At 51.8% G+C, this 19,188-nt stretch overlaps 2 protein-coding genes across 15 annotated transcripts in view; one reads left to right on the top strand and one right to left on the bottom strand.

Moving 5' to 3' along the window:
• The window catches only part of CSMD2 (CUB and Sushi multiple domains 2), a 646,878-nt gene that overhangs the window by 282,101 nt on the left and 345,589 nt on the right, over positions 1–19,188 (top strand). The window lies entirely within an intron of this gene.
• HMGB4 (high mobility group box 4) lies at positions 6,280–7,052 on the bottom strand. The gene has a single exon (XM_003361341.5). It carries the CDS (start codon positions 6,889–6,891, stop codon positions 6,295–6,297), a length of 597 nt encoding a protein of 198 aa, XP_003361389.4. The 5' UTR covers positions 6,892–7,052; the 3' UTR covers positions 6,280–6,294.

Genomic DNA, 19,188 nt, shown 5'->3' with positions numbered 1-19,188 from the left:
ATGACGAGGATCCCTCCTTTCCTCCCGTTTCCACTAACATGTTCCTCACTCCCCTTTGAGCCTTCACTCGTCGCATCCTCCACGTCCTGTTTTCTCTAACAGCTCCTCTGCCCACTTCCTGGCTCCAAAGCCATCTCACTTTTTTAGATATTTTTCATGACACTCTCCTTCTCTCAATGCCAAAATCTGTATTCATTATCTATTCTGGTTTGTCACACATCACCCCAAACCTTAGTGCTGCAGAACAGCAATTGTGATCTTCGTTTCTAGGGGTCAGGAATCAGGGACGGCCTAGCTGAGCCCTGTCATAAAGCTGCAGTGAAGGTGTCCACTGGAGCCAGGGAGCGGTCCGCTTCTACGCTTGCTCGCAGTTGCTGGCAGGAGTCAGGTCCCGCAGGCTGTTTGGTGGAGGGCCTTTGTTCCTCGCTGGGCGTTGGCCAGGAGCCACCCTCAATTCCTTGCCATGTGGGCCTCTCTACAGGGTGGCTTTCAACATGTCACTTTGCTTTAAGCAAGCAAGCGAGAGAGAGAGAGAGAGAGAGAGAGAGAGAGAGAGTGTGTGTCTTTATAGCCTAGTCACTTCTGAAGGAGTGACATCCTGTCACTTTTACCTTATTCTGTTCATTAGAAGTAAGTCACTAGGTCCAGCCCACACTCAAAGGAAGGAATCACACAAGGGTGTGAATACCAGGAGGCGGGGTTCACTGGGAACCGTTTCAGATGCTGAGTGTGGGCGACAGCGCAGCTAGCAAGGCAGCAGTGGCCTGATTCTGCCATGTCAGACTCCCGAGGTCATGGGCAACCACGGAAAAGTTTCACTGTGGGAAGGGAGGCGTCCTCGGCCAGCCAGAGCAGAGGAAGCGTTGGAAAGGGAGCAGTGGGGGCCGGGAGGGTGTTGCCAGGAAATGTCACAAGGAGATGGCCGCCCCAGAATGCTCATTGTGTCCCTGCTGCTCTACCCCGGAGGTCAAGGCCAGCCTGGAGGGTCACATGGCCTCCTCTTGGCCTGTGTCCAAGCTCTTTCTCCTGCTCAAACTGCCTTTTTGTGTGTTGTTCTCCCCTTCCTTACACCCTCCTTTAGAGACCGGGGCAGGCACCCCTTCGCCCGGGCGCTTCCTGTGCACCAGGCTTCATTTGCAGTGATGTCCCACACAGTTCCTCTATTCGCCAGCATACCTGTAGGGCAGGTGTTGTTTGTGGGCAGGTGATTGTGTGGTTAGACGTGCATGACAGGACAAAAAAGATGCCGATGCTTTGTGACTTCACCCTGATCACCTCACCTGGCCACGGACCTGATCTTCAGTCTTATAGGCCCAGAAACTGGACCTGGACCTGTTTGTCCCCAGACAATTGATGCTTTAGTGGAGGCTGAAATCAACTCCAGAATCCCAGGCTGCTGTGCAGCCCAGATGCTAATTGACTGTGTGCAGCTGGGAATGACAGCTCTGTCGGGATTTGAGGGAAGCCCCGTGAATGTATGGACATACCGATTCCTTTGTCAAGTTCAGAATCAGTCGGTAGATGGGGAAGGACAGATGAGGGCCAGCCTGCCATCTTTATTACTGATGCACTGGTTGGAGAGCAGACCTGACCACACTTTACAGCTGGGGTTGGGGGGTCGGGGAGGGAAGAGCAGGTCAGCCCCTCCTCTCAGACTCCCTAGGCTGATAAGTTATGCCTCCTCTTCAGAGTAAATGCCTGCATTGGCTGCACGAGATAAAAGAACTCCCCCGTGGACTTGGGATCAGCAGCATTAGTATCACTTGGGAACTCTGAGAAATGCAAGTTGTAGGCCCAACTCCCAGAAAAATGGAATCAAACTCTAGGGGTGGAGCCCAGAGTTCTAGGTCTTCATACGGTGTGAGGTGATTCCAATGTGGGCTCGAAGTTGAGCACCCTGGGTCTGGTGGAGCTGATCCGTGTGGAAATCTGAGGCCTAGGAAGAAACCTCCCCTGGGATATTTTGCCACCCAGGCTTGCCCTTCCCCCCACCTCCGGGAAAATGAATCACAGGGAGCCAAGTTCCACTGCTCCCACATTGGCTTTTTAGCATGCAGCTCTCCCAGGACCACCACGGGGAGGCCCCTGCTTGTCTCCCCCCCGCAGAGCAAAGAATGTCATGGGCGTGGTGTTTGCCTGCCTTGCCTCTTTCTCTGGTAGAACTTGGGAGGCAGAGGCTAGCATCCCCTTGTTGGCACTTTGTAGTCTCTGCAGACTCTAGAATGACCATTAACCAGAAGTGGAAACGGAGCACATTGGCCCCCCTGCAGAAAGCCCTCTGTGCACCCCCCTCCCCTCCCACCCCCTGCACTTGGATTCCCAAAGAAACTCCCTGCCAAGCCCCGTCCCTCTCCAGCTGCCTCTCACCAGCTCCCGGGCTCCTCCAGTCATCTGAGCCTCTCTCTGTCCACATGCCAGGCTCACTCCCGCCCTGGAGCCTTGCACATACTGTCCTCCTACCCGAACAACTCTTGCCGAGGACCTTGGTGTGCCTGGCTCCTTCTTGTCCTTTCAGTCGAAACCCGAATGACATCTTCTGTGACCGCCCTTTATAGTGCCCTCAGGTGTCATCGCTTAGCTCCTCACCCTGGTTGATTTTTCTTATGAGCGCTTGACTCTCAAAAAGTGACCTGGTGTGTTTCTTTGCTGACTTACTTATTTATATGAAATCAGGGACCTGCTGCATCCCTAGCGTCAGAACAGCTCCTGGTCTGTGGCAGGCGTAAGACGTACATGAATATTTGTTGAATAAATGAATGAATACATGACCGCAAGAAGAGGCTCTAGGAGAGAAGGCTCAGCGTGGAGCCTCGATGTCTTCAGCCATCGTGCCAGCAATGCGCCCAGGACTGAGCCTTCTTCTTCCCAAGGGCTGGGGCACCTGAGCCCAGCCCAGTGGGTCTGAATGGAAGACTGGCATCACACCAGGTTTCCTGCCTGCCTTTCCTCTCTCTGGATTCCTTAGGCCCAGGCTCCCCTGCCTCCTCCGCATCCTCCCCCTTCACTGTCATTACATTGCAGTCATTAGAAACCAGCAGATCCACATCCTCCTGTCGGCTTTTTCATAAAGAAATGTTAATAGAGTTAGTTTTCAGCAGGGGCACTGCAAACTGCTGTCACAACTCTGACTTGGCCACCCACACGCATATAATTAATCACACAGGAAACCAGAAAAGGGTGGCGGCCCAGCTGTGTGGGGGTCCCCTTCTCAGAGAGGGCTGTGGTGTGACACACAGCCACTGCCCACCAAGAACCCACAGGTCAGGCTGGAAACAAGACAGCCTAACTGGAACCACTATAGAGTAGTGCATGTCAGGATCTAATTAGTGCTGGGGGGGCTTCCTCCACCTTGAAGAGGTTGGTAACAGAGGAAAAGAAACAAGTTGGGTAGAGGCTGGAGAGAGAAAGGAGGGTAAAGATGGTTTCTGTTAGAATTATAAGGAAGCTGGCATTTACTGAGTATGGTATTCATTATAAATTGCTGTGTAGCAAACTGCCACAAACTTAGTAACTTAAAACAACACATGTTAGGAGTTCCCTTGTGGCACAGTGGATTAAGGGTCTGGTGGTGTCACTGCAGTGGCTTGGGGTTGCTGCTGTGGCACAAATTCAGTACTGGCCCAGGAAGGTACACATGCTGTAGGCACAGCCAAAACACAAAAAAACAAAACAAAAATAAAACCACACACGTTCATTATTCATTATCTCATTGTTTCTGTGGGTCAGAATCTAGTAAGAGCGTAGCTGGGTCTACTGCTTGAGGTCTCACAGGGCTGCAGTCGAGGTGTCAGGCAGGGCTGAGTTCTCATCTGGAGACTCAAATGGGGAAGGATATTCTTCTCCACTCATGTGGTTGCTGCAGCACTTAGTTTCTTAAGTTTGTAAGACCAAGAGCTTCAGTTTTTGCTGGCTGTTGGGCTGAGGCACCTTCAGCTCCGAGAGATCCCCTGTGGTTCCTGGCCCGTCCCCAGCTTGGCTGCTTACTTCATCAAAGCAACAAGGAAAATCTCTAGAGCAAGTCAACTAGCAAGACAGAATTTTGTATATCATGACATAATCACAGAAGTCACATCCCGTCTTCCCTGTCACACTTTCTGCCCACATTTAATGGGAGGGGGTCATACAGGGTCGTGAACACCAGAAGGGGGAGATTATGGGACAGCTACTCTAGAGGTACCACCACCATGCGTACTATGAGCTAAGGACTGTGGCAAATGCTTGCGTATGTGTGACATCATTTAATGACTAAAACAACCTGTGGGGCAGGCATCATCTCCTCAGCACGGATGAGAAACCCAAGACAGAGGAAGAACTTACGTGCCCAAGGTCCTGGCAACGACGGGAACCACTTGTGTCAGGACACCAAACATGCGTAGAGGCTGGAGAGTCAGCATCTTGACAGTGAGGAGCAAGAGGGTGGGGGGCAGGGGTAGGGGAAGGGAGAGCAAGAGGCTTCCAGCTCTGAGATGTAAGACCAGGAGGAAAGCCGACCGCAGCTTATGTGGTGAGAAAGAAGAACACCGAGAGGGTTGTGTTTGATGGTCTCTATTTTCTCAATGAAGCAGAAAATGAGGGTGTCTCCCGAGAGCTCGGGCTGGAAGGGAAGAGAGCCAAGTAGGAACTGCAGCTGTGGGGAATGGGGAGTGGGGAACAGGGATCCTGCCAGCATGAGTATAGGGTTGCCAAGAAGGATAAAGTGGCTTCCTCCACGAAGACTTCAGCTGTCGCCTTGGTAGGTGGTCCTCACTGCCACCCACCCCACCCCACCCCCGCCCCCAGCCCATCGCGATGCTCTGGTTTATGCCTACATCCATCCCTCTCATCAGAGCAGGAACCGAGACGGTGTTAGGCCCCCTGGTACCCAGCACAGGGTCTGGTGCACAGAAGCTCCTCATAAACGGCCTGCTGATTCCAGACCCTGGATGTCTCAATCACTCCACCGTAATACCCTTCGCCCCCCTAAAGGCTCACCTCCTTCTAAATGTGTAGAAGGAGGCTTTTCAAAAATGTGTATTTTTACTTTTGTTCTGCTCGTAAATGTTTAAACAACAGCAGGTTACAAAGATGCAAATCCCTCATGGACTAGGGGTCCAAGGTGGAATTAGGGAAGTCTGGTGCATGCCGCACCAGTTGACAGAAAAAGCAGTTTTGCATTTTTGGCCCAATCTCTTTGATGTTGGAAGTCAAGAGCCACTTCAAAATATTCCCTATCCATCTAGATTGATTGGTGTGAAACGTGGCCCACGGCTTATGGTTGCCTGAAAAATACATTTACAGTAGACATACAACAGCCCCATTTGTGTCAGATGACCAGATTTGACTCATTGTAAGTGGCAGAAAACCTAGTTCAAAACAAAAAATGAAATGCAGAGCCTCATCTTCAATGGAATGTCCAAGATGCCAAAGGGACTCACATTTTGGCCTAAGACTGAGGCCTATGGCTGCCAACAGCCCCCAGGGCTGCATTCTCTCCCAGGACACCTTACTCAAGTCCTGAGATCCACTCTGATTGGACCAGCCTGGGTCACATGCCCATCACTGAACCAACCAACTGTGGCCGGGGGCCAGGGGTGGGGCGGTTGGGCACACGGTCTATCTGATCAGCCTTGGTCAGGATGGAATCGGTCTGCCATGAGCAGGAGAAAAAGGAATGGATTCTGGGTGGTCAAAAAGGCAACCAATGTCCATAGCATGTGTTATGCTTATATCCACGAGAAGTGTCTGGGTAGACGCCCACCGGAGTCAGATGCCTGTTTTTGCAAAATCAGCCCCAAGCTTTATCCTGCCTAGTAGAGGGATCCCCACTGAAGACTCCCTCTGGTCCCACTAGTATCTAAGCCTTGCTGGAGTACCAGTTCTGGAATTACTGAAGACCCTGGGTCCCCTAAGGCCCGCCTAAACTCCAGTTTCCCAGCCTCTGCTGGGGCCCACCCTAGGGGCCCAACCTGAACTCCAGGCCTTTTGCCCTCCTGGTGAGAAGGGTGGCAGGATGGATGTCTGTGGACTTCAGCCTGAGCTGCAGCCTCCATCCTGGAGAACTGCTTGGCACCAAGACGTTCCCACCCCCGGAGACCCCACCCCCCGCCCAAGCCAAGCCCAAGTCATTACTGACCCCGTACCCATACCCCTTTGGACCCTCTTGCCGCTTCTCCCAAAGCCACCCCCTCCCAGGATCAGTTTCCAAACCCTGATCTCAGCTCCACCGTGCCACTTACTTTTTTCCCAAAGCAGCCGCTGTGGCCACTCTAAGGCCACACATGAGACCAGGGACAGGCAGTACTGTTGCATGGCATTTTATTTCTGATTGGAGCCATCAGCTATGTCTGACTCGGTTTGTCCCAACCCTTTGCCCTGGATCGGAGCCACCCCTTGGGGGCTCTTCTTGCTGCCGTTGAATTGTTTTTGGTAGACGCTTAGCTCCTCGTGGTACTTGGCTCTCAGGAGAGCTGCCCTTTGTTCATAGGGCTGCTTGTCGACGTCTGTCGTCGTAGACCACATCCTTGCCGAGGCCTTTGCCACCTGCGCTACTGACCAGTTTGGGTTCTCCCTCTTGAGCTGGGCATAGTTGTCTTGGCAGAAGAGCAGGAAGGATGATGGAGGCCGCCTGGGTGCCTGGGGGTCCCGCTTTCTCCTTTTCCTCTTCCCGCCCACGTAATTCCTCATCTCCTCCTGGTATCGGGCTTTGTCAAGCTTGGCCAAGGCTTCATATTTGGCCTTTTCGTGCTTTGAGATGGACCTCCATTTTTCCGAACACTTTCTAGAGAACTCTTTAAAGCCAAGGTAAGTGTTTGGCTGCTGCTCCTTGAACTTGTTTCTGTAATTCAGCAAAAAGTGGATGTAAGAAGAGACATTTGCCTTGGGCTTCAGCTGGATTTCTTTTCCCATGTTCATGAGGTCATTTTTTTTTTTTTTTCTGGATCCAGTAATTTGGACAGCAGAGACTTTTGTCCCCACACTCCAGGAGTAATTAGAAGGTGCTCTGCTGACGGTGAATTTTTCTCTCTGTAAGAACTGCAGGCAAGGGACAGCCTCTTCAGGGGCGGCGGCATTGTTGGGTCAGAGGGGATTGTGACATCACTGGCAAGCTGGCCCCTCCAGGCCAGGCCATTGCTGGTGGCATTTGCATACAGGTGCTCTTATTGGTTGGCTCCTTGGAGGGCCACCTTTGCTTCTCAGGCAGGATGATGGTTCGTTGAGAGAAGGCTCTGGAGCAGCCGCTTCCCCTGGAATATTTCTCCTTGGCTTCCTGGAGGCAGCAGGCTTTGCTCAGGTGGGGGAGCGTCCCATCTCTCGGGTGCAGTAACGAGCCATGGGGTCTGCCTTCCTTGCCCTGGAATTGTCAAGGCGGCACAGCATCCAAAGACAGGCTGGAAATAATGAACATGAGGAGATGGATGGCTCCAGCACCGTCGTGATGAAATGTGAATTCTTTTCTGTTTCCCTTGAGCAGTGGCAGCTCACACCGTACCAAGCACCAAGCATTTAGTAGTAACTCTAAAAATAATCAGGTATGACAGCTGTGACTCGGTTCCTGTCAGGACAAAGTTGTCTAATTTAAAACCCAAGCACCTGGGCTGTAAGTCTGAACTCTTCATTTCTCTGAAGGAATCTGGGGGGTTGTGGAGGAAGTGGGGAGAAGCTTGAGATTTTACTAATTCCACTGGAGTCCATGGAAGTGAGATGGAAGCCTTCGCCTATCAGGAGGTCCCCCCCCCTCACCCTGGTCTCGGGGGTCCCTGCGTCTTGGGGCTACAGCACAAAGCTCTCTAGCAGCTACACTCAAACTGGTTGGCTTCCGCCTTTTGGAGAAAAGGGCTGCAGATAGTCCACCAGTCTTCCAACAGGAGGAGAAAGAAAAGAGAATAAAAGTGTCTTTTATTGACGTTTGGACACTGCAAGGTACTTGATTGTTTGGTAATATCATTAATACAAGTCAGTGATTGGTGATAGAACGGAGTTTACAGGCCTAGAACACCGAGCCTCATTAGCAGAAAAATTAACCTATTCAAGGTAAAACAGCCACTAACAGGTTGGAATCTGGGTAGGAACCAATTTACCTGACTCAAGCCTGTGCTTCACGCCCCCTGCACAGAACTCCGCCTCGGAGGCTGAGGGTCTGGGTACCTGGCCTCAGCAGCTGAGCCCGACAGGGGAACTTGCCTAAGCCTCGATCACCTTTTGAATGTTTGCCCAGGCTGTTCTCAGGGCTCCATGACCGATTTCAACCTCCGTCATGTGTCAAAGAAAGGTGGAAATTGACCAGAGTCTCCAATTCTGAATTCTAGCCGCAGTTCCCACGAGGTGGCCAGGCTCCCCAAACCGGCCCCCTCCTTCCGTAAGCCTGTGACTTCTCACCTGTGGAATCAGTGTTCCACTGGCCAAGAAAGACCCTCCAGGTGACATGCTGTAGTTTTATGGCTAGATTGGTGTCGGGGTGCCGTGAGATATCAGACGCCAGCCCAGGAAGTCTGGGCCAGTGTGGGAGGCAAAGGGGTCTGGCCAGTGGGAACAGATTACTCTGGGGACACTTCTCAGCCTAGATGGCTTTTTTCCACTCTGGTTCTTTCTCCCAAGGGGCCAGAGGGTGGCTCTTCTCTCTGCTGGACTGGAGCAGGGCTGCCAAGATGAATGAGACCCTGCTCTTTCAAGAGGGAGAAGGGTGAGTTGTGAGGGAGAACTCGCCTCATGTCCATACATGTTAATCAGCTTCAGCTCAGACTCACGAAAACACCCAGCAGCTTCTGCTCACAACCTTTCACCCGTCTTAGGATGATACAATCCAGGATTTTTTTTTTTAATTTTTTATTTATTTATTTATTTTTGCTTTTTAGGGATGCACCTGTGGCATATGGAAGTTCCCAGGCTAGGGGTGGGATGGGAGCTGCGGCTGCCAGCCTACACCACAGCTACAGCAATGCCAGATCCGAACCACGTCTGCGACCTACACCACAACTCACGGCAACGCTGGATCCTTAACCCATTGAGCAAGGCCAAGGATTGAACCCGCCTCCTCATGGATACTAGTTGGGTTCTTAACCCACTGAGCCACAGTGGGAACTCTAGGATCCAGGAAGATTAAGCCCAGGATAACCATCTGGAGCCTAGCAGATCCAGGGAGAGAAGGGCAATGGCAGCCCTTTGGGGCTGGGGCCACACTCCTGACTTGGAGGAGGGAAGCCAGAGGCCCCTTTGTCTAGGGGAGCTGGATGTACACCTGACTTTTAACTCGATGCTGTGCCTGCAGGTATCTGAGCTTCGCTTCTTTCCAAACTTCTCTAGCCTTCTCCCAGCCCTGGGAAGCTGCCCCATATGAACCACATCAGTGGCTGCTCTGCCCTTGGCTCCTACTTCGGTTTGGCCAGTGGGGACCCCAACAGTAGATCAGGGCGGGAGGGAGGTGAAGTCAAGGTCAAGGTGTTTGCTCTCTGGCTTACTCCCTGTGGGGTCACCAGCAGTGGGCTCCCCATCCCCTGACCGAAGGCCCCGGCTGTCCTTAAGCCATCTTCTCTAAAGGACTCTCTCCTGAGTTCCCTCTCCTTGTTCCCTCCTGCTGAGGTTGTGAAAAGGCTTACCTTTTACTAGCCTCTGAGCATTCTGCTCTCCCTTGTGGCTTTCTCTACCTGTCCTTCCCTTTGTAAATAGTCTCTTTGCTAAACACTCCTCAAATTATTCTAATTTGAGAGGCCATCTGTTTCCTGCTAGGACACTGACCAATGTGAAATGTTTCGAACCTTCCACTGTGAACAGCCATGGAGGTGGCTAAATAAAGCAGGTATAGGCATCCATCCAAAATGGAAGCGTATGGAACTTCTGGAAGCCCAAGTGCTGGGCAGTCACACAGCCTGGAGTGGTCTGCAGGGACCACTGTGTCTGCTGGGTGGCGGCAGGGTGGGGCCACCTGGCTGCCAGTCTCCTCCACAGCCACACCAGGTCTGAGCCACATCTGTGACCTCCACTGCAGCTTGCAGCAACGCCGGGTCCTTAACCCACTGAGTGAAGCCAAGGATTAACCCCACATCCTCATGGCTCGTCAGGTTTTTAACTCTCTGAGCCACAATGGGAGCCCCAGTATCTGCCCACTTTTCAATTGCAGTCTCCAGGAACCAATACACTTTACATCGTGACCCATTTATGCACATGCACACTCCATGCTAAGAAGGTTCATCCACTGCCTAATGTGTGTCAGCCTCTCTTCTAAGCACTTGACTTGTATCAGCTCCTTTCATCTTGGTAGCAACCCTGGGGGGGGGTGCTCTTTTTATCCCCCTAAAGATAAGGTCTCTGAGCACAGAGTTCAGAAACAAAAGTTTTATGACACTGTACTTACTATGTAAGGGACACCCTCGTCTTTTTCTATTCTACTCTGCCATAGTCTCCTCTACTTTATTTTTTGATTGAACATGCACCCCACACATGGTCTGATCTTATGACCATCCGTGGATGGATTTGAAAAACACCGTCCTGGCAGGCCGGAACGGAGCTCCCACCTCGGAGGCGGTGAGGCCTCTTTGCTGGGCAGCGATAACATGATGTGGAACGGATGTGGCCTCTGGAGCCAGACAGATGTGAGTTCAAGTTCGAGCTTCACTTATTAGCTGGGGGACTTTGGGCAAGTCTAGCTTGTTTTGACCTTATCTGGATCAGAGTGAAATAATAAAGCGGTGACGATGAACTCACTGAAAGGATGGGAATAAAAGCACGCCCCCTCCCCTCCAGTGCAGGCGGGACCTCGGGACTTGCTTCTCAGGAACAGAGTATGGAAAAGGACAAGTGGCATCTTTAGAGTGGAGGAAGCGGGCAGAAGCCACCGTAACCAAATGACCAAAGAGAAGACTATCGCTAACAGGTCACGTCGACATCACTTCCGCCCTGCTCTGATGTGCTAATGAGATACCGCACATCATTAGGGGCATTCCTCCCCCAAACCCCTAAGGCTGGTCTGACCGTGAGAAAATATTAGACCAAATTAAAGGGCAGTCGGCAACATACTTAAGCAGCACGGGAAGGTCAAGGGCTTGAGAAAACCAGGAGAAACCCCCAGAAAGCGACACAGGCTGGAGGAAACTCTGTGGACAGGATGGCTCAGTGCAGTGAGAAATGCTGGCCTGTGTCCTGGAGCAAAAAAGGGGCCTGAGTGGGAGAACTGGGGCGACGCGAATAGTCTTCCATTGGGTGAACATTACCACACCAATGTGGATTTCTTAGTTTTGCCACATGGACCAAGCTTATCTAAGATGCTACTATTAAGGGAAGCTAGGGGAGGGGTAGACAGGAAATTTCTGCACCAGCTTTGCAATTCTATGCTCATTTCAAAATAAAGTTGTTTTTTTTCCTAATCTCCCAGCTGCTAGGACTGTGTGCCCAGGGTTTGGGGCACCTTGCTCTCGATCCTTCCCCAGGATTCCTAGGGCAGATTCTACCCTCAATTGCAGTGGCATATGTCCTGGCATATCTTCTGTCAAGTGTCTCTCACATTTGGGGCCACACATCAAATGTGAGGAGCTCTTAGACATCCCAGGCCACGACAACAACGGCACGAAGAGCCGAAGTCCTTGGCGGGGGCAGGTGACAAAGGCTGCGAAGCTTTCTCTCCACCCACACACCCCCACCCCTGCCCCTCCTCCTGTAGGAATCAGTGGTGGCACTCACCCTCTGAGCAAGGTATCTGTGGCAGGTAGAATCACCGCTCCTCAGAGACATCTGAATCCTAAGCCCCGAAGCCTATGAATGTGTTACCTTCTGTGGCCAAAGGAACTTCACCGAGGTGATTATGCTAAGGATTTTGAGATGAGAAGATTATCCTGGATTATCCGAGGGGGCCTGATGTCATCACACGGGTCCTTATAAGAGGAAGCCAGGAGTGTCAGAGTTAGACGCGGAGATGTGATGACAGATGCAGAGAGGCAGAGGCAGAGAGGGATTTGAAGATGCCAGACTGTTGTTGGCTGTGAAGATGCAGCAAGAGACCACAGGCCGAGACATGGAGGCGACCTCTAGAAGGTGGGAAAAGCAAGCCAACAGATTCACCCCTACAGCCTCCGGAGAGAGGGCAGCCCCCAGACACCTTGACCTTGGTACAGTCATAGCCATTTTGGACTTATGGCCTCCAGCATTGCCAGATAATAAATCTGTGTAGTAAATTGGCGGTAATTTGTGAAAGCAGGAATAGGAAATGAACTCAGTATCTTTCTCATCCAGCTGGTGGTCTGTAACTATTCCTGTGCTATTCTTAATCCCTGCTTGTGTTACGTTAAAGATGAAAAATTTATGCCACCACTTATTAGATTAGTTGAGGGAGCAGGGAGCATGATCTACTCAATTTCACACACTTCTTCCCTCACTCGCTGACTCATGAAGTCACTAATTCACTCATTAGTTTGCCAATTAATTCGCTCTTGGGTTCTTTCAGTTCGTTCACTCACTCATTCACCATTTACATATACACGTGTGCATGCTTGCATGTGCATGCACACACACCTCGATAAATAGCTGTGAGTTGCTAGAGCAGCGTGGCTGCTGCCTTGATGACCATTGGGAAGCAGTGTTGGAGAGAAGGAAGGTGGTGGTAGAGAAAGGCCTCTGGAATTTCCTAGAAGCCAGACTGGCGGGGAAGGCAGGGTCACAAGCAGATGTGACCATGGTAATTGAATAGAAATGGTGATAATGCTTTCGATATATCATCTCCAGAAGCCTAGAAAAAGAGATGAATTTGTCCAGGGCAAATGAGAAATGCTGGATTGGACCCTGGAACAAAAACTGAGGGGATGTAGGTGGAAGAAATGGGGAAATGTGAATCAAGTCTTCCATTGAGCTAATGGTCCTGTAACAATGTGGCTTTCTTAGTTTTGCCACATGGACCATGATGCTGTAAGATGCTAATGTTAGGGGAAGCCGGGGGAGGGTATATGGGAAATTTCTGTACTGTCTTTGCAGCTCCATTCTCATGTCACAGCAATGGGTGGCAGAAGCAGCTCTCAAACTCAGGTTGCTTGGACTGGGAAGTCTAGAAGGCTATGTGTTTTGCCTCTACTGGTGATCTAAGAACTCCCTTGGGCTGGGGCCAAGGAGCAGAGGAAGCTGGGAAGGAACAAGGCCAAGTCTTGCCAGAGAAGAGCAGGTGGTAAGAGATAAGGTGTCTAAATGCCAACACTTAGGGATTCCAGGGAGACTTTTCTCCTCTGCGCCGATCCTGGTGCCAAGGGCATCTGGTAAAGTTCTCCTGGGTTCATAGGATGCCCGAGTCCCGCAGGCAGCCTCACCTGGATGGCCCACTGAACCTCACCAGCATCTGTGGGTATCAGCATCTGCGGGTACACGCGGAGCCTGGGTCCCCTCCCTGGGCAGAGGCTGGCCAAATCCTAGTGCGGGCTCAGTGCCCAGCCCCCCAGACAGGTGGACAGGAAATGGGGCAGACGATCAGCCGTCAGAATGGGGTCAGCATGGTGGGGGCCAAGCATACCTGTTTCCCTTTGGCAGGATGCCTCAGAGAGGGAGCAGGTGAGATCAAGAACAAGACCGGCTCTGGGGAGATAAGCCCCACAGCGAGCAGTGGCTACCCCTCGTGGGCCTTGGCAAAGCCCCGCCCTTTTACCACAGTGTAGGTAGAGTGGCCTCTGATCTTTCTGTCCAAGCCTCTGCCTCAACCACAGTGAACACTGTTTGTCTGTCTGACACCCCTCTCTTTTTTTTTTTTTTTTTTGGTCTTTTAGGGTCACACCTGCAGCATATGGAAGTTCCCAGGCTAGGGGTTAAACTGGAGCTGCAACTGCCGGCCTACACCATAGCCACAGCAGAGCCAGATCTGAGCCCCATCTGTGACTCACACCACAGCTCACGGACACGCCAGATCCTCAACCTCCTCAGCGAGGCCAGGCATTGAACCCATATCCTCATGGATATGAGTCTGGTTCATAACCCACTGAGCCACAGCGGGGACTTCACCCCTCGCTTCTTTTGAGCACTGGGAGAACTGTCTCCCACACCAGTCATGGGGTCTAGCAGGAGCCGTGCCCTTGGGCCCAGGACTGGACACATCCCCTCAGCTAGACTAATCAGAGGCTTCCAGGGAGCTTTTTCTAACTGGACCCTAGGGAAGAGAATGCCGTCTCCTCTCTGGAGGTGACACTGCAAGGGTGAATCAGGGAGCTGGTTGGCGTGGCCGTGGTTCCAGCTTCCAGCAGCACCTCTTGCAATGGAGGGAGGTGAAGCCAGCAGACACAGTGGAGCAGAGACAGCCACAGAGTGAGGGCCCCGCACATATGCGTTGCTGGCTCTAGTCATCGCTGAGGGCAGCTATGGTTTGAGGACAGCAGCTAATAATTTCTTCTCTACTCCATGCTGGTTTGATCTGGATTTCTGCCACTTGAAACTGCAAATATAAGCCGTTAACTTAGATGTGATGGGGGTAAGTGTTTCGAAAAGATAGAAACTCTCCCCTCCCCCATTTCACGGTCTTCCCTCCTCCCCCCTCTGCTTGTGTTCGCTCTCCTAGGCTCATGGCTGGGTCTCTGGCTTGCTGTTCAGAGAGTATATAGACTCACCCATCGTGAGCCCTTCATGATAGCAGGTACTTTTTGAGCACTTGTGGCATGGAAGCCCTGTACTGAGAACTTGTAAAGCCGTTATCTCAAGTAAGCCTCCCGGAGTTGTACTGGGTGGGTGCTGTCATTATCCTTATTAAGTAGATAGGGACACAGGCCCCAAATAGGTCGGTTATTTGCCCAAAGTTAGGCAGCTGGGAAGTGCAGAGCTGAGACTTGAACTCAGACAGATGCCTTCCAGGCCCACGGGCCTCTACCCCAAACTGCTTTGTACTCAGTAAACGTTAGTCCCTCCGCCCATGAATCTCCCTCCCTGCATGGAGAGATGGCCAAGAATTGTGGCTGCTGTATCTTGTAGGCTTAACAGGAGTGTATGAGCCTCACTGCCTCACCTTGTGTCATCACAGTCGCACCATGAGATGCCCACTGGGAGAGGATGTGCCTCTCTGAGAGGGAGCGCAACCTCCCCTAGGTCACAGAGCCAATAGATGTGGAAGCAGGATCAGAATCTGTCTCCATCTGACTCGAGGACAGCTCACTCACTGACCTTAGTGTCCTTGGGACATTTGGTTCTCTAGCAACCTGGGAGGCTCACGCCCTCCGCCAGGGCTTCAGAGCTGCCGAACTGTCAGGCAGGGCTGGCTAGCTGCCTCCTAGAGGGGGAGGGGGAAGCACCAAGGGTGCTCGAACTCAGAATGGCAGTCGAGTGGCAGGCAGAGGCTGGCGTGGGAGGCTCGTCGATAAGCCATCTGCAAACATTTCCTCTGGATGAGAAGTATTATCCAAATGTAATTCCCAGAGGAGGCAACTGCGAGGCATCCCCTCCCTGGAATGGGGGCAGATCCCCTCTGCAGTGACAGGCGGAAGCTGGGCAAGGCTGAGAAAGCAGAAGCTGGTGGAGGCCAGGCTGGGGCTGCCCAAGGGAGAGAGGGAAGGCGATGCTGGGTACCACGCAGTGCCCTTCCCTTTTACTCCTGCACTGTGCTGACACCAGGGTGGATGCAGACATCTCACTTCCCCCAGGGAAAGGAGGCCAGGCTGTTCTAAGGCCTGCCTACTCCCTGTGTTCTCTAGAGGGTAGAGTTTAAGGCACCAGTAAGATCCCTTTCCCTCTCTGCTCAGACCTAAGCAGGGAGTAAAATAGGTCAAATTTGTGAGACACCTACTGTGTGTCAGGCACAATCCTAGACACATTATAAGCAAGAGCACAGGAAGCCTGCTGCACAGATATAGAAACCGAGGCTCAGAGAACGTACCACACATGCCCACAATTCCCAGCCGGTTAACAGTGGAGCCCAGATTCAGACACAGGGCTGTCTGATTCCAGAGACCTGGCCTTTAAACCTTAACCTTCTTAAGTCTGTTGCCTTCGTGTAGAGGAATAAGACAGGTGATGGGCCAGACAAAGGGCATCTCCACCTGGACAGAGACTGGGGAGAAGTTCCAGGTAGAGTGGGAGTGTGCCTCTGCCCCCAGGCTCTTAATGCCCATGTCCTGTTCCTGAGCCAAGCCTGGTGGGGGTGGCCTTTAATATTTTCAGGCATGGGGACCCTCAGATTTCCAGACTGGATTTCAGGTCTAATTTGTAATGACAGAGACTTGGGTTGGGGGCCAGGAAACAGCCAGCTGAGGGTCCAACAATTGGTCAGGGCCCAGACTACTTTTATTTTATTTTATTTTAATCATCAAAATCATGTATTATTTCTTAATGATTTTTACTTTTTCCATTATAGTTGGCTTATAGTGTTCTGTTAATTTCCACTGTATAGCAGTGACCCAGTCATACACGTATATATTCTTTCTCTCACATTATCCTCCGTCATGTTCCATCACGAGTGACTAGGTAGATGTACTTTTTTTCATTTTTTGTCAGTTTTATAGAAGTTAAGGTGATTCACAAGGTTGTGATCATTTCTGCTGCCCCACAAAGTGATTCCGTTATACACGTGCACACATCCATTCTCTTTCAGATACTTTTCCTACATAGATTTGGCACAGAATATTGGGTGGAGTTCTCTGTGCTATCCAGCAGGTCCCCTTTGGCCTATCCCTCCATATACCTTATTGTGCATACCAGACTGCTTCTACATCGAATCCCAGTCAGACTGGGAAGACGAATGCACAAGGTACAGGATATCTTATAAGAGTGATGGGTGGGAGTTTCCGTCGTAGCGCAGTGGTTAACGAATCCGACTAGGAACCAGGAGGTTGCGGGTTCAATCCCTGCCCTTGCTCAGTGGGTTAACGGTCCCGCATTGCCGTAAGCTGTGGTGTAGGTCGCAGACGTGGCTTGGATCCTGCGTTGCTGTGGCTCTGGCGTAGGCTGGCAGCTACAGCTCCAATTTGACCCCTAGCCTGGGAACCTCCATATGCCGCAGGAAGCAGCCCTAGAAAAGACAGGAAAAAAAAAAAAGAGTGATAGGTGAAGGGCAGCCACAGAGGTGGAAGAGATGATGCTGGGAAACCCTCTTCCCAAATCTCCTCTGGGAGAGCCAAGCCTGTGAGGCCAGCCTTCTCTTCATCAATGTGTGAGCCCAGTCCCATCAGCTGATTGACCCAGCTTGAGTCACATAACTGCCCTGATCCAATCAGCTGTGGCCTAGGGTCAGGAGGCCGCCCCTTCCAGGAGCTGTGGGTGGATGGAGGGAGGCTGATCTTCAATGGCTTCTAGCCCTGGAAAAGGAGTAGAGCTGCCTAATGTAGACCTGGAGGCAGGAAAGGAGAGAGTTGGGCGTGGCCTGAAAGGTTTTTGGGGATCCAGCACAAGCCCCCTGGTCCAGAGCCTGGCACCCCGCACCAGTTCCCCTCTCCTGACCCCACCCTATTCTGTTCACTTTAGCATCATGGACACAGCCTCTCCACAGAGACAGGCGACCCCTCACCCCAGCAGCCCTGCCCGCTGGGCAGCTGAGGTAGGAATGGAAGTCACTGCCGGGGGCCTTCTCAGCAGGCACCCCCACCCGCCAGCTCACAGCCCCAGGACATGGTGATGACACTCTCACCCCAACAGCAAACACAGCCAGGAGCTCCGTCCCGCAGCCTCCTGGGCTCAGACGTGTCCTCCAGGGAGCAGTGTGCGTGGAGGAGATGCATTTACCTGATGGGGTATGTGTGGGTTCCTGGAGCTCATAATTAGCTGAGCAGCGAAGAACCCTGCTAATTTGTTGAGTTTGTTGAGTTTATTGTGTTGCTTCTGGGGAATAGGGAACATTTGCCCACGCTGATTATCAGACTCCGCTGTTGCTGTGCTGGGGCTGCGTTGCCATGAGAAGAGTTTCCCCAAAAGGTACCAGCAGCTGCCATGAGCACAGTGGGGACTGAGGGACCGAGGGACTGGGGCAGCACATCCTCACCAAGATGAAACCCCCCACCCCCCACCGCCTCTGAGCCCCGACCCCTCTGCTGTCCCCAGGCTTCCCTGTCCACCTGTCTTTTCCTCTGCTTTCCCCACCTATGCCCTCTGCTACCTCCAGCAGGACCTCATTCATTCATTCATTCCATTTCCAAGTGTTCCTTCTTCACCTGAGCGCTGTTTCCTAAGCCCTTCCCATGTGTCAGGCACTCTACAAAGTCCTGAGGAAAGAACTGAATGGGAAGAAACAGCTCCCATCTTCAGGGAGCTCATGGTTTGATGGGGAAGCAGATCCCCCTGCACGATGTGCAGTGAGATGAGCACTGTGCTGGAGAAAGTGCAGAGATTCTTTGCAAGAGAAAATAAGGTAGCAGGGAGGAAGCCCACTAGATGTCCTGGAGCCTCCAGCTGATGGATGGACAAGGCGTAGCTTGAAAAGGGTGGTGATGAGTCAGAGTGGACAAGAGAGTTTGGCCAGGAGGGAAGTTCTTGATCTTTAGAAACATTCAGAATAGATCTTGACTGACTGTTTGTCAAGAATGCCAGAGCTGGAATTTGGATAGAGCTGGGCAGTAGACCTAGGCCTCTGAAGTTCTCAGATAGGATGTTAAGACTGGTTCCCACCCTCCTGATAGCAAAGAAAATAGCCAGAAAAGATGCCCTACTGTCGAAAGCAAGAGGCTGCCATTTGCTTGTCTGATCATTCATTCATTCACTGACAAAGCATGTGTAATAAAAGTACTTTGATCATGTCCCCCCAGTAGCTCCCTGGAAAAGCCGTTACCCTTCATTCATTCATCCATTGACAAAGCATGTGTAATAAAAGTGCTTTAACCATTTCCCTCCAGCAGCTCCCCCGCAAGAGCAGACCCTCTCAGCCTGGATAGATCTTCCTTCCCGAGGCTCTGTGGCAGTCTACGTGCTGGCTGCCTGCAGGCTGCTTCCACCCCACCCTTAAGGCCTGAGCCCTTCGTGCTCCCACCAGCCAGGCCTTGCACTTTCTGAGAATCTGATGCATTTGTTGCCAACTCTCCTGGTGCCAGTCATACTTGTTATTGTAATTATGCGACTTAAATTAAACATCACATAAACTGATGAAATATGAGTGTGAAAGGAAGTATAGTTGCATCTGCGGAAACTAAATTGAATGCTTTGGCACAGTTCCATGAAGGAGCGTCTCTAAAAAGACTTGCTTCCTGAATATTAGGTGTGAGTGAGCGAGAGAACAGCATGCCCCGGAGCCCACTGCATCGAGGCAGGGACCAGGTCGGTCTCGTTCACCGCCGCATCCCCAGT

This window comes from Sus scrofa, chromosome 6, assembly GCF_054392235.1.
Source record: "Sus scrofa isolate SSC_HxYL_T2T_F1_AM1 chromosome 6, Sscrofa_HxYL_maternal_Yorkshire_Landrace_v2.0, whole genome shotgun sequence".
Lineage (NCBI taxonomy): Eukaryota > Metazoa > Chordata > Mammalia > Artiodactyla > Suidae > Sus > Sus scrofa.
Note: the sequence above shows the minus strand (reverse complement) of the source record. Positions and strands in the feature narration are given on the sequence as shown.